General features: G+C 50.4%; 1 protein-coding gene across 1 annotated transcript in view; it reads right to left on the bottom strand.

Annotated features, from left to right (window-relative positions):
* The window catches only part of MYLK (myosin light chain kinase), a 188,890-nt gene that overhangs the window by 59,928 nt on the left and 114,582 nt on the right, over positions 1-14,380 (bottom strand). The window contains exon 18 of the mRNA XM_017855305.1: positions 9,467-9,553. Coding sequence (XP_017710794.1) covers positions 9,467-9,553 — 87 coding nt within the window. The remainder of the gene's footprint in view (positions 1-9,466; positions 9,554-14,380) is intronic.

Raw genomic sequence — 14,380 nt, 5'->3', positions numbered from 1 at the left:
TTCAGTGTCATAGTTAAATAGGATTGAAGGCCACATTTTTACGTTTGTTCTGCAGATTTGGAGCTACCATTATTTGAATTGGTTAGCATTTGAAGCTGGCTTGGTTCCTATCAGTAAAAACAATTTTAAGTGTTAACAATGTTTTATATCTTATTCTATACATATTTTATACGACCATCTGCTGAAATCCACTAATTGTGTGCTGGGCTTATAGGCTGAAAACACCTGATTGTAAAACCCGGTTTCTCAGAGAGAGCGTTTCACTTGGTTCTTATCCCAATCAAACACAGCAGGGAGCATCATAATGTCTCCATTTTATGAAAAAGGAGATGGCATCTCATAAAAGTCTGGTGACTTGCTGGGATCATAAAACCAGATGTTCTGGAGCTGGAAATGGGACCCAAGCCTCCTGCCACCCAGGGTATGGAATGAATAAAATTTGTTGTGGAGTTAAGCTACATTGTAAAGAAAGTATAGCATATAGTGCATGGTTTTTTTTTTTTTTTTTTTTTTTTTTTTTTTTTTTTTTTTTTGACACAAGGCCTTGCTGTGTCGCCCGGCATGAGTGCGGTGGCATGATCACAACTCACTGTAGCCTCAACTTGCTGGGCTACAGTGATCCTCCCATCTCAGCACTCACCCAGCTATTTTTTTGTAGAGAGTCACTGTGTTGCCCAGGCTGGTCTCAAACTCCTGAGCTCAAGTGAGCTCCCACCTCAGCCTTCCAAAGTGCTGGGATTACAGGCGTGATTGTGAGTGAGCCACCATGCTCAGCCTAAGTGCATGCTCTAACATCAGCCCCTCCCCCACCCTCCCCCTCTCTGAAACAAACAGATCCCCAGAGGATTTCTCTGTCCTGTGGGGCAAGTTTGGCCCCTTCAGCCATGTGGTACACCACCCTGTTGGTCAGTTCAGCCTTACACTACCCTGAGAGCTCTCATGTAGCACCTGTGCTTCTTCTCCTCAGTCCAGGTCCTCAGAAGAGGGGGCATTCTGCTTGTCCAGATGCCCAAACTCACAGTACTCCTTGGCTCACGAACTAGTTTCCTCTCCTCTGGAGTCACTCTTATTATTTTATTATTCCTGTCAGCCCTTTGTCTCTCATCCCCTTCCCTGACACCACAAACTTTATGTACTAGCCAGTCAGAGAGGAACATCTTAGAAGGAAAATAAAACCCAAGCACCTCTGCAAACTCCATAGTGGCTGCTGGCCACAGGACAGGCAGGGAGGGCAGAGCATGCCCTACTCAGGCTGCCCCTCTGAGGAGGGGCTCAGCCACCTCCTTTAGGCAGTCAGCCCGGGCAACACATCCTTCCTGCTAGAGCACTGCCCCAGGGTACTGTGCTCACCGCTGCCCTTTGAGCTCCTCTTTCCATCCCCTATTCTCTTGCCTCCATTTCCGCTGAAGCCACACCTCTCTCCTGAGCCCATACCAATACATCCAACTACCTGACCATCGTCTCCCAGGGAGATGCCAAACACGTACTGCCAGCCCAACATGTGCAAAACCAAATCCAAGACCTTTTCCTCAAACCTCCTTCTTGTCTCCATTTCTCCCAAGGCCCCCTCCCTGCCCATATCCACTGACTAATGCCTGTTGACTGTACCAACTGAGCACCTCCTCAGTCTGCCAATTTCTACCTTCCCACCATCAGCACTGTAGTCCCAACTGCATCACCTCCTAGGCCTCTGGTCCCCTGTCCCCCATCACATCTGTCACTCTGTGGCCAAAGTGATCTTTCTCAAATGCAAATATGATGTCACTTCACTGCCCAAATCTGTTCAGTGGCTGCCCACTGCCACTCAGGATCAAATTCAACTCGTCTTACGAGGTCTTTGAGCTCTGTCCCTGGCTTTCATCCCCAACTTTCTTGCTTGCTTTCCCAAGAGGGGACAACTTGCATCACACCCTCAACACTCAATATCAGTGGTTCTCAAAATTTAGCCTACATTATGATTGCCTGGAAAACTTAATAAAAACACAGATTCTTGGCTTCCAGGTGCTGATGCTGCTACTGCTGCTGGTCCCTGCACCTTCCTTTGGGAAGTACTGCTCTGTAATCTACATGGAATGTCTTTCAGTTTCTGCAACACCAGGCTCTTGCCTTCGCTCCTTTGCACATGCTGGGCCCTCTTCTCTTGGATAGCTCTTGCATGTTCTTTGGGCAGGTCCCAGCTCAAGCACCACTAATGCCCCGCTGGGTTCTTGGCCCTCTGAGGTAGCTCCATCACAGCATTCATCAGGCACTGCTATTTCAGAAACCTGTCCCCAACATGCACACCATGGCAAGCTTCTGGGGACAGGGATAGGATCTACCTTCTGTATCTGCAGTGTCTAGCATAGTACCTGGCACATGCCTGATAAATGGCCACAAAGGAATGAGTGAAACCCTTAAGGATTTCTGTTAACCTAGGAATTCCCAAGGAACATTCTTCCCCAGCCCTGGGCACTGATGCTGAGAAATACAGCCCTGGGGCCTGAATTTTTATATAACTTTCTATTAAAAGGATCAGTCTCTGCTGTCGCATCTTGGATCAAAACTGCCAGGTGCTGAGCCTTCCACTCTAGATAGGAGATTGATATTAGAGGAAGTGAAATAGCCCAATAAAAACATGAGTCAAAACATTGGATCTGGAAGCCTCCTGGGAAACCTGGAGCAGGGGTGGGGAGGCCAGCCTCCTAACTGTCCGGTTAATCTGTTCCAGCCGAGCCAAGCCCTAACCGTCCTGGGGGGAAAAAAAGGAGGTCAGTAACCCACGGAAGTTTCCAGATGCTCAGTCTGAAAGCACCGGAATGCCTCGCTCTCAAACATGGAAAATCAGCAGGGCAGAGACCAGAGCAAACATTTGCAAGATAGGTGTGGAGCCTGAAGGTGGGTCTCACAGAGTCAAAAGGTCTGAGATAATGGAAAGCAAAGGAAAATTAGGGAACTAGCCCTACCAGCCTTGGGTATAGGGAGGTCCCTGGATGTCTGCCTCTCTGGGGACATTTCCCTTTTTAGGTAGGTAGTTAAAAATAGACATCAAATCCTTCACAATTCCCAAAATCAGCATGAACTTTCTGCCAAAGGCTCCTGAAAAGGACTCGGGCTGGGTTGAGCGTGGAGTGAGCACCCACCCCATAAGGCTGTATCGGAGCAGGGAGGAGGTGGGGGCACCTGAGGATGGAAGGCTGAGTCCTACCACACTGGCCCTGGGTGACCTGACCCACTCCCCCACTGCACACACTGGCCCCATCCAGTACATCCTTACAGATATGTGGAGGAATATTGGTCATTTTCCCAGAATGAACATCTCTGGGCAAATTTCTTGCTCACCTTCCTCAAAGCAAGGGCTGTCACACAAGAAGATTCCAAAGAAACACCACTCCTCTGATTACTGCAGACATCCATTCCCAAACCCCCAGGACGCAGAGCGTCAGGATGGTTATGAAAGAGGTGTGCTGGGCCAGGGGTGCCAGCATTGCTTGGGGGGTACCCTCCAGGTCCCCACTCTGGCCATTTCACTGGCTTATGGGAGACACTGGGAGAGTTGGGGAAGGAGTTGGGAGGAGTAGTGGGTGGAAGTCATAGGGTCACATACCTGTGGGTGGGAGTGTGCTAGGTAGGCACTATTCCTCCTCCCAGACCCACACTTTGGTTGGGAGTAACTGGGAGTTGGTGCCAGCTTTCAGAAACATTCATGGAAATAGCCCAGTCTCTCTCCCAGGGCTCCACATCTTTCACTGTCAGGCAAGTCTTGATGCCAAATCCCAACCTCTCTTCCACCTTTTGAATCCCATCAGGATTGAACATTCCCCATGACCTGCAGAGGAATGTTTAAAATAAAGATTTGATCCTGGGGAAATCTTGCATGGAAACTGGACACAGTTTTTAATATCCAGAGATGCTTTCAAATTGACACAACTTTCCATTTTAGGGGCAGACACATATGGGAGGTCTAGGCAAAGATATCTGAGAGTCTCATAATCTGGGATGTTCCAAAGTGACTGATGTCAGAGATGAAGCTCAGGCCAAGTCCAGGCATGGACTGCAAAGGGATGTTCCGTCGGCATCACCCCCAGTGGTAGAACCACAGTGGAGGAAGGGACCCTTGGAGCATGGAAACTTACGAACTGGTTTGAAAAATCAAATATTTATTATAAACCGACTGAGGGAACAGCTACTGAAGTTTTGGAGATGAACAGGACCCGGTTAATGTCTTCAAGGTATAAAAGCCCCACATGGATGCCCATTTATGTCTCTTCTGAAAGACCATCAATTTATACAGACTGCTAGGAGGAATTCCTAGAGTCTAGTATCAAACTGGCATCACTTCATGTGCATTTCCTAAGGCCACTTCTTAAGCCCCATCAATGCCTCCTTCACACAGCCAGCATGCTTGTCTCCCCTCACACAAAATTCCCAAGAACTCCCCTGGCCATTTGGGCCCCCTCCAGCTGGGACTCCTCTAAACCTGTATGCTTAAGGCCTCTTTCCCTCAGGACACTTTTGCTGCTGTGTGACCTAAACTATGCTTGCTGTAGCTTTGGACTCCTTCACACTTCAGATGATATGAAGGAGAGTTATTAATCTTAACTGAACTGTGGCACTCAAAAGCTTTCCATCCAATGGGCTGCTGCTGATGTCAGAGTCGGGAAAGGCCTGGGGTCAGCTGGAGAAACTCCCCATCTAACTGGCAAGGAAGCCCAGGTCCAGAGGAATGAAGGGCTTTGACCAAGGCCACATACTTAATTACTAGGAGAACCAAGACCTTCGTCTCCTGCTTTCTACCTCATTGGCTTTCTTGCTGTGTCTTGTGCCTGATGTTGCCCCAGAACTGAGCATAGTAAGTTGGCACCTGGAGTCTGACAGGAGTATTTCTGCCTCCCCATGCCCTACTCAAGCTTAGGTGGAAGAGTGTGGGGTGTTTCTTCCCTGGGCCTGTGAACTTCTTTCCTGTTCCATCTCCAAAGGGAGGAGAGGACCCACGCTGGGCTGGGGAAGTACACAAAGTGTTTTAGGAGTGTTATTATTAAATATTCAACACGAGAAAAAGATAGCCATAAAGAACATTATTGGAACAACTGACAATAAATGTAGACTGTGAATCAATTAGACAACAGTATTGGTTCAATGTCAAATGTACTCTTTGATTTTGATGTCAATAGTTGCATTTTAGTTATGTTCTTAGGACAACAGAATAATTAGAAGTCAAGGGCATGATGTCTCCAATTTGGCCTAAAATGGTAGGTACCTATCTCTATCTAAATGAATAAATAAATGAATATATATAGAAAGAATGACAAAACAGTGAAATAAAATGTAAACAACTGGTGACTCTAAATAAAGAGCATACAAGAGTTCCTTGTACTATTGTTGCAATGTTTCTGTAAATTTGAAATTATATCAAAATAGGTATAAAAAATTCCCATCAAGAGGCACACAGCGAACACTGAGAGGTCTCAAGGTCCAGGGAGGCAAGTTGGCTGCAGCTCTCCTTCCCCCAGCTTTAGTGGCAGCCAGACCTCTGCCAGCCCTATCAGCCAGTCCTCCTGCCACCCGCAATGAGCCAGGGGACATACAACCAAGCCACATGTGGACAGCAGAGTATGTCCTGAGACTGCTGCCAGGCCCGGGTGTAGTGGCCAGAACGTAGGTCAGGGTTGGCACCTCAGTTCTACACCTTACTAGCTGTGAGACCCTGGACAGGAGAGTTTAGTTCTTTGAGGCTCTGTTTAGCTCATCCCTAACATGGGAACAGCTATTTACAGCGCAGTTGAGAGAGACTTGGCTGAAGTGACACAGATCGAGCTCCTGAGGTGCTCCCAGTGCACAGGCACTCGGTAGACTCTGATTTTATTCAGCCTGCAGCTGTCCTGAGACAGGTGCCCTCACAATCTTCACTCCAGCATCTGGGTGGCTCCTCCCTGTCTGCCTCCTCCCCATCTGATGTTACCATTTTCTCTCCAGTCAAACCACATAAACCGCATTCCTCTCCTTCATACCCTGACCCCGTTTTCCTCATCCCGAAATCCTCCCAAGCTGCTCCCACCTCCCCCCTGCACTTGTGAGTCGGTGTCTGGCAGGTTAACTTGTACTTCTGTCCGCTTTCTCTCACCCTGTCCTTGCTTGCGTTGGGGTGGATGCCCTTGGCTTTTCCCTCATGCTCCCCAGTGCTCAGCAGGGAGGGAGGTGTGCAGAAGAGGGACCTGGTCACCATCTGTTTGATGAGAAAATCACTCAGCCTCACCCCAGGAAAGATGGATTTCCCTCTTAGACTAGGTACTTCTCAACCCTTGACACAGATGAACACACACACACACAGCCAGATCACTCATGGAATCAGACTGGGGACGGCAAAGCTAAGAGAAAAAGGCAAGTTGCAGAGGTGTACAGACTGTGTGATTCCATCTCTGTGAGGCAAAAATGCAATGGATGTACTTGTGCATGTATACAAAATGCATGGAAAAGTCATTGAGGATTTTGGGGCTTGAGTAGAATTGGGGGTAGATGAAAGAGGACTTTCACGTTATACATAGTATATTTCCATATTGTTTAAAATGCTTAAATAAGAATGTGTGGATATATAATGTATATAATTAATAAACTAAGAATTATCCTCCAAAGGGAGAAAAGAACGGGTGCAGACCTAAAAGACATCTCCTTCACTTTCCATCTCTGGGCAGCCGCCTTCTCAGGACGCTCCAGAAACAAATCCCAGGGTGTCTCTCAGGCCCCCAGGATACAGGCTTCTGAAGGACAAGAGGGCAGGGGTGCAAGCAGGTGGAGGGCAGCTGTAGAGAGCCTGGCACTGCTCTCAGTGCTGGGGCGGCAGGTTTGGGGTGATGGGGGTGGGGGGGGCGGTGGGCCAGCAAAGGGGTACAAAGTGGCCATGACTTTGGAGTGTGTGGAGATACACACTGCCATTCTTTCAGGGGCAAGATGTCTGAAATTCCAACATGGGGGCTCTGCACATAGAGTGAAATCCAAGTGGCGTCTACTGGAGTTAATCCAGTTGTGAATGTGTTTTCTGCAGAGATGAAGCACTTGCTGCCAGCCTGCTGCTCCCCTACTAACTCGGATGGCGCTTCATTCCCTGCTTCCAGCCTCCCCACCACAGGGTGCCTTGCTCTGCTCTCTGGGCAACGCGATACTCTGAGGATGCTGATGTGAGGGTCCCCGACACGGGTCCACACTTAACGGAGGCAGCAGGGGAGACCCCCTTCTGCTTCTCAAGACCCACAGTGTGGGCACCAGGCTTCTCCCTGGAACAGCTGGTTTCCAGCTTGACTGCACATGGGATGACCTGGAGCTTGAACAAATACTGAGGCCTGGCACCCACCCCTGAGATTCTGATGTAATTGGTCTGGGGACAGGGGAAGCCTGTGTGGCAGTGGTTTAGAAGCTCCCCAGGTGAATATAACATGCAGCCAGGGGTGCGAGCCGCTGCTTCAGACTCGGACAGTGACAACTTGCATGCTGTTTCCATAGCCTTCTGTTCTCAGGGCAGAGAGCCCAACTCCTGCTTGCTCATCGTCTCAAGCTTGTTTTCCTCCTCCACAGTTTGGCTCTGACCCCATCTCACCTCCTCAAAGGCTCATTGGAGTGGGTGTGCTGGAGCTGAGGGCTGGAGGCCGCCCACCAGATCAACCCCTGCACTGCAGCTTCTGCACCCAGGAGTGGGGGACAGCCATGCCATAGCCCCAGTTCACAGCCCCTGGTGCCCCTTCCTACATTCCTCTGTCTCTTCTGCTCACGGTTTTCCATACCAAGTATAGCACGAGCCCAAGGAATATTTTTGGAAGATAAAATTATTAACCCATTCTCACTAGGTTTTTCTTGGTATTATGTATGCATTCCCAACAACTTATTAAATGTCCACTCTTGATATTCTCAGGCTATCTACCTTGGTTAAACATCAATGAGAAATTAATTCCAATTTCGCTGCCCCAGGCTGCGTTCCCCCAACAGCCTGGCTGGGGTATGTTCGAGGAACCCAAGTTCATCATTAGGAAGGTAAGAATAAAACAAAGTCACAAACACTGCGTTGTAATGGAAAAAGATTGTAGTCTGAATTAATCAGGCTCAATTACTTTTCTCTATCAGTATGGGAAATTAGGAGCTTATCTTGTTTTCTGTTTGTTTGTTTTAAAACACAGCATGTGCTGGGGATGTTCAAGCGACTCTGCACCCTCTGTTAAGACTGTAGGTTTCAAAGGATAGTTCTGCTGTCAAGATTAGATGAAAAATTATAAGGGCAGCCAGGGGGACATTGTGACTTTTGAGGCCCTTCTGCCTTTATTAGCCCCTCCTCCACCAAAAAAAGTACATAGATTTCATTATATATCGAGTATTATATTTGAATTATGTAAATTATAACTGCATGGGTATAAAGATGAATATATTCATGTTATGAATTAAAACATTGTCTTTGACTTAAAAGTTCACTTTTTTCTTCTAATTTTATAAGCTATTACAGCATTTGGCAGGCCTGTAAAAGCATTGTGGACCCTATGCGTGGTGCCTAATGGATGTGTGGGCTCTGGGGAAGCTGAGATCCAAAAAGAGGAAGGTAGCTGTCTATGGTCATGGAGAGTCTCCTTTCTCTCTCGGCTTCTTATACCACACTGCGATTTGCCTTCCATGAGCAAGGCACAGCATGTGTCATTCTGAAAGGTAATCGCTTGAACAGACTCTGTACAATGGAGGAGGGAGGATGAGACCCAGACACGTCTCTGTGACACTGGGAAGGAGGGAGTGGAGGAGCCAGGTGCTGACACTGTGGGAGCTGAGGTGAGGAAGAATTCAGGGATGAGGGACTTTTCAGAGGAGTTTGCCAGAAAGGTGTCCCATGGAGAGAGGTGCCAGAGAAGGCATGAAGGAAGGAACTTGGGGGCTGTGTAGTGCGCAGCGAAGAGCTCGGTTTGGCCTGAGTATAAAATAGAAGTAAAGGAGCTGGGGGTAGCACCGGGAAAGACAGGCGGGGGCCAGGCCACATGTGGGACCATGTGTGCACATGCGAGCTGGGTGTGTCCTGGGCACTAACACGTGGAGCTTCGCTTGTGGGTTTTGCAGGCTCTGGGGGCCACTACATATTTCAACCGGGAGTGATGAGATCAGAGCTACAATCCAGAAAGAGCCCCTGGGAGGGCAGGGTCAACGGGGGAGAAATCAGGAGGAGCTCTCCGAGAGTCTTGGTGGGAAGTAAAAGGGCGTGAAGGAGGTTGGGTGGGGGAGCTGACAGGAGGACAAACTGAGACGTGCAACACCACCCAGGCTGGAGACAGGCTGGGGAGAGCACTGGGATGGGGTGAGAAAAGGCCACTGGTTCTGTTATTAGGAGTTCACTGGGCACTTTGGGGTGTGGGCAGACATCAGACTTCCAGGAGCTCGGGCAAGAGTGAGTGACCAGGAAGTGGGGGCTCTGAGGCTGCCCTCAGTCCCTGCCCCTGCCTCTGCCTGGTGAAGCTGGGCGAGTACTCACTTTCAGTTCCTAGCACAGGAGGAAGAGAGCTCTTGGGCCTCCGGGATTTCATCTCTGGGGCCTTGGTGTTCTCACTGGCTGGAGCATCTGGAACGAAACAGGTAACAACAACCGTTAGTCAGCAGCTGCTGAGGAACTGAGCAGAGGGGGCCTCTCGGTCAAAATCCCACCTCGACCAAACTCCTCCCCCAACTCTGAGGGCCCTTTGTGCCTCCTGGACAGAATAGCGCCTGCATCCAGGCAACCTCCTTCACCCTCCATGAGAGCACCAAAGAAGGGCCGTCCACTGCCCTGGGCCTGATTAATCTGGTGGAGACAGCACGATCACCTTGGCAAGATGAGCGCACAGGCTGCCCTGGGAGCTTGGGATGATCCCCCAGGAATGCCACTGCTGGCAGAGTCAGGGCAGAGTCACCCCTTGCTCACCCCCCCGGCTTTCTCCTCCATCAGGCCTTGTGTCCCTCCTTCTAGACATCCTGGGTCTCCAAAAGGCTGTCTCTCCAATACGGGGAGGAGGGGACAGGGTCCCTGCTCTTGGGCTCATGGACTAGAGCTGGCACACAGCTTCTGATTTCTCCGACTGTCTTCTGTAGACCAAACTTTGCAGTGACAAACCAAACAGAGGCCTCTGAGCAGGCAGCCAGCACGCCTCCCACCTCTGAGACAGGGTCTAGGCCCCACTGTGGGGCCTCTGCTAGCCCTCCCCCAACAGGCCCAGTGAAGCTGGGCACAGCTGCCTGCTGGGCGGACCTAAAGATGCTGGGCGGTGCCTGCCCTCAGGCTCTGCTCCATACTCCCTCTGCCAGAGGAAACCCTCCCTCATGGAAGGCAAGCAGGGAAACATCACTTGGCTGGGCTGGGCTGGGCTGGGTGGGAAGGCCCTCACCGGCCCCCAGGACACTGTGGGGAAACCACCCGGGAACTGGGATAAGGAGGAGCTGGTTGAGTGGCTATCACTGGGCCCCAGCACGTTCACTGGCCTTCCTTTCCCCACAAGAAGCGCTCTTTGGGGACGGCACTGAGAGACAGTCTCCCCCTTGGAGCCCTCTCCCTGGGCGTTCTTTTCCTGCTCCTGAGGAGAGGAAGCTCAGTGGGGGCAGGGGGTGGGTGGGGGGACTTTCCAGCGGAGGCTTCACCACATTCCTGAGGCTTGGCTGGGGAGGAAGAGCCCTCTCACGTCCGCCTCCAGGACTAGCAGTCAGGGCTGATCTTGCCTAGACTGGGCTCCTGGGGCCTGAGGGGTGGGCGCAGGGAGCAGAACTGGGGGCTGGGGACATCCTCCTCCCAGCAAATGGACTCTGAGCTGCCTCTGGATGCATTTCTCCTTCTGGGAGGCATTTAGGCCCCTCACCTTCCCCAGAACATAGATCTGCCCGCATGAGTCCCTCCGCTCATCATCACCCCACAGGCTTCCTTCCCAGCCTAGTGCCTGCCTCCTCTCTGTTTCGGGCAATCCAGGGAGGAGGCTGTGTGCGGGTGTCGCAGGCTCATGGCAGCTCAGAAGCAGACAGGCCTCCAGGGGCTGTGGGGGCAATCCCCCACCAAAGACAGCAGAAAGCCCTGCATGTACCATTAGGGGCTTTAAGTAGGACTTCTTAGCAGTACATGACAGGGTGTGTGGGGGGGGGGATCAGACAGCCAAAGCAACCCTTTCAAGTAGCCCTTGACACCAAAACCCTTCCTCGCCTCCACTCCCCACTGCAAGCCAAACTCCCGCCATCTCCCATACCGGCAAAAGAGCCCCAGATGGCACATCGGGGTCCCTGCTATCTGGAGTGGACACTCTCAAGCTACTCAGAAGGCTGCCTGTAACCCAGCACGCCAGTTCCATGGGGACACAGAGAAGCAGAAAGCCGTAGGGCAGGGATGATTTCATTTTCTTACACTGGACATTTCCCCCAAGGATCACGGTCATTCTCAGCTACAGAAAAATCCTCTGGACATAGTTATTTGTCAGCCTCGGTGGATCTCAGCCTCAGCTGTGTGTTAGAAGCCCCTGTGCCAGGGTATCTCACCTCACAGGTCCTGGTTTCATTGGTCTGGGTTGGGGTCTGGGCGTGGTATGACCCAGAAGCTCCATGGATGACTGATACTTAGCCAACAGAAAACTCCTCGTCTCTCCTCAAGCACAGGGAGTGCACAGGGAGTGGCTCCAGGACTATTCCAAGAAGCAGAAAAACCTGGCAGTGCTTCCCCTTGATATCTGGGGATGAGGGTGCCATAAACCAGGGGCATGGAGTCAGTCTAAGCTTCCCTTGTCTGGGGCTCTCCCTTCTTCCCTTCCTTGAAGACCAGCATTTCTAACCGTCGCCGATGACAATGTAAAGAAAGGTGTACCCAGTAATTGTTTTGTTTTTTGGCCCCTTTTTTTTGAAATGGAATCTCACTCTGTCGCTCAGGCTGGAGTGCAGTGGCATGATCTCGGCTCACTGCAACCTCTGCCTTCCAGGTTCAAGTGATTCTCGTGCCTCAGCCTCCTGAGTAGCTGGGATTACAGGCGTGCACTAGCACGCCTGGCTAATTTTTCGTATTTTCAGTAGAGATGGGGTTTCACCATGTTGGCCAGGCTGGTCCTGAACTCCTGGCCTCAGGTGATCTGCCTGCCCCGGCCTTCCAAAGTGCTGGGATTACTGGCATGAGCAACCGCACCTGGCCCTTCTTAAGGAAGAGGAGTACAGGGCAGAGTATGTATGCAGTTCTGCACTCCTTGGCTTCAGCACTCATTCTCCTGGTGAGTCTTGCAGCATAGAGGAGGGAGAAGAAGGATCGGGTTTGCTTTTTTAACTGATGAGTAAGCTGAGGCACAAGAAAGCAAAGGATAAGAGGCCCAGTTTTCCTGGGTTCCTGAAAGAAGGGCAGCAGGGACTGAGACTCCTTCTGTCCTCATGCGGTTGTGTTGGGCTTTACTTCCAAGCATCACCACAGTAGAGACCAAGAGAGAACAGCTCTAGCTTTGGCTTTGTCATCAGCAATCTTGGGAACTTGGAGAAATAATTTAAACTGTCCCATGTCTCTGTTTCCACGTCTGTACAAGGGAATCACTTATTTTCTCTACCTCATGGTGTTCCAAAGCCCAAAGGAGAGAACACATGCAACAGTGTTTTGGAAAGCAGGAAATGATCGTTTATCAGCTGGGTGCGGTAGCTCACGCCTGTAGTCCCAAGACTTTCGGAGGCCAAGGCAGGTGGATCACTTGGACCCAGAAGTTCAAGACCAGCCTGGGCAACATGATGAAACCCCATCTCTATAAAAATTACAAAAATTAGCCGGGCACTGTGGCATGTGCTTGTAGTCCCAGCTGCTTGGGAGGCTGAGGTAGGAGGATCACCTGAGCCCACAGAGCTTGAGGCTGCAGTGATCATGCCACTGCACTCCAGTATGGATAATAGAGTAAGACCCTGTCTCCAAAAAATGAAAAAAAAAAAAAAAAAAAAGAAAATGATCACTTACCTATGAATTAGTTCCCCTTGATAGCCAGATTCCCTTACCTCCTTCTGAGTCAGCTTTAAAATTTTCCACCTTCAGAAAGCCCTCCCTGCCCTGCCCCATCTGCCTCTGCCTCCGTCCTCGGCTCTAGGGTGCTGGGGTTTCACTGGACGTGTCAGTACACTACCCTGTAATGTGCTTTGAGTCTTATTTTCAGAAGTTCCTGCAGCACTTTATCTTTCCATCTGGCCATGAAGAAAGGGGCTCAAGTCCCCCTTTCAAACTAGGCACACCCCAGACTCGGAGCCTCAGGAGGTGACCGCACTCCACCTAAAGTGTCAGCATGGTGGGGCTGTGCATGCACCACGGGGCCCTGCCAGGGATGCAGAGCCAGCAGACCTCCATGCGAACTGCAGCAAGGAGTGGGCTGGAAGGGCCATGTGCCTAATCAAAACCAGCTTTGTGCTCACATGACTGCCCAGGGGATAAAAATAATAGTAATATAAGTTTAAGAGCAGCTTGTAATTTCTATTTTAATCATTTTGTGATGAAATTAAACTCCATTGCTAGATCTAGGCCCCTAAGGCTGAAGTCCTTTGCTTGTGTCCCCAAAGAAGTGTGGGGAAGGAAGATGGAGGTGTGGGGAAGTGGGGGGCCTCTACATGGAGAGGAAAACGTGTCCTTCTATGGACAATGCCTCACCCCTTCCACTCCTGGGCTCTGGACTCAAGCTCTCTGGGCAGCATTTTTTTTTTGTTTGTTTCCCTCAAGAGGTTGGCTCCCTGAACTCTGACCCCATGCAGGGGGCATGAGGTCTTGGGAAGCTTCTTGGAGGGGTCCAGCTTCTAGGGGCCCCCAGTGGGGCAGGGCAGAGGGGCTGGGCTTCAGCTTCTCCTTGGGTTGGCTCATCCCTCCTTGCTGGCCTCTCTCCCTGACTGAGTGCAAGCAGTGTGCTAGCATATGAAGGAAGAGAGATCAGGATGCTTGCGCTTCTTTCTGGCTCTGCTGCTTAGGAGCTGTGAGTCCCTGGGCAAGTTCCTGAACTTTTCTGAGTCTGAGCTTCCTCACAAGGAAAACGGAAATAACATCACCTCAATAGAAGAGTGAGGGAGGTGTGACCAAGTCAGAAGGTGATGGCTGACATTTACTGGGTACTGACTCCATGTATGCACGGTGCTAAGTGCTTTGTGTTGATTTATACCATCAGATCAGGTTGAACTATACCATTCACCAGTATTGAAGTGTTTTTGACCTACAAAAACAGCAATTATATTTAGTTCCACATAATACCTGTTAGTTGTCTGTGATGATTTAAAGAATAAATGTGGGCCAGGCGCGGTAGCTCATGCCTGTAATCCCAGCACTTTGGGAAGCTGAGGCGGGTGGATCACCTGAGGTCAGGAGTTCGAGATCAGCCTGGCCAACATGATGAAACCCCTTCTCTACTAAAAATACAAAAATTAGCAGGGCATGGTGGCGGATGCCTGT

This window comes from Rhinopithecus bieti, unplaced genomic scaffold (genome assembly GCF_001698545.2).
Source record: "Rhinopithecus bieti isolate Rb0 unplaced genomic scaffold, ASM169854v2 scaffold_39586, whole genome shotgun sequence".
Lineage (NCBI taxonomy): Eukaryota > Metazoa > Chordata > Mammalia > Primates > Cercopithecidae > Rhinopithecus > Rhinopithecus bieti.
Note: the sequence above shows the minus strand (reverse complement) of the source record. Positions and strands in the feature narration are given on the sequence as shown.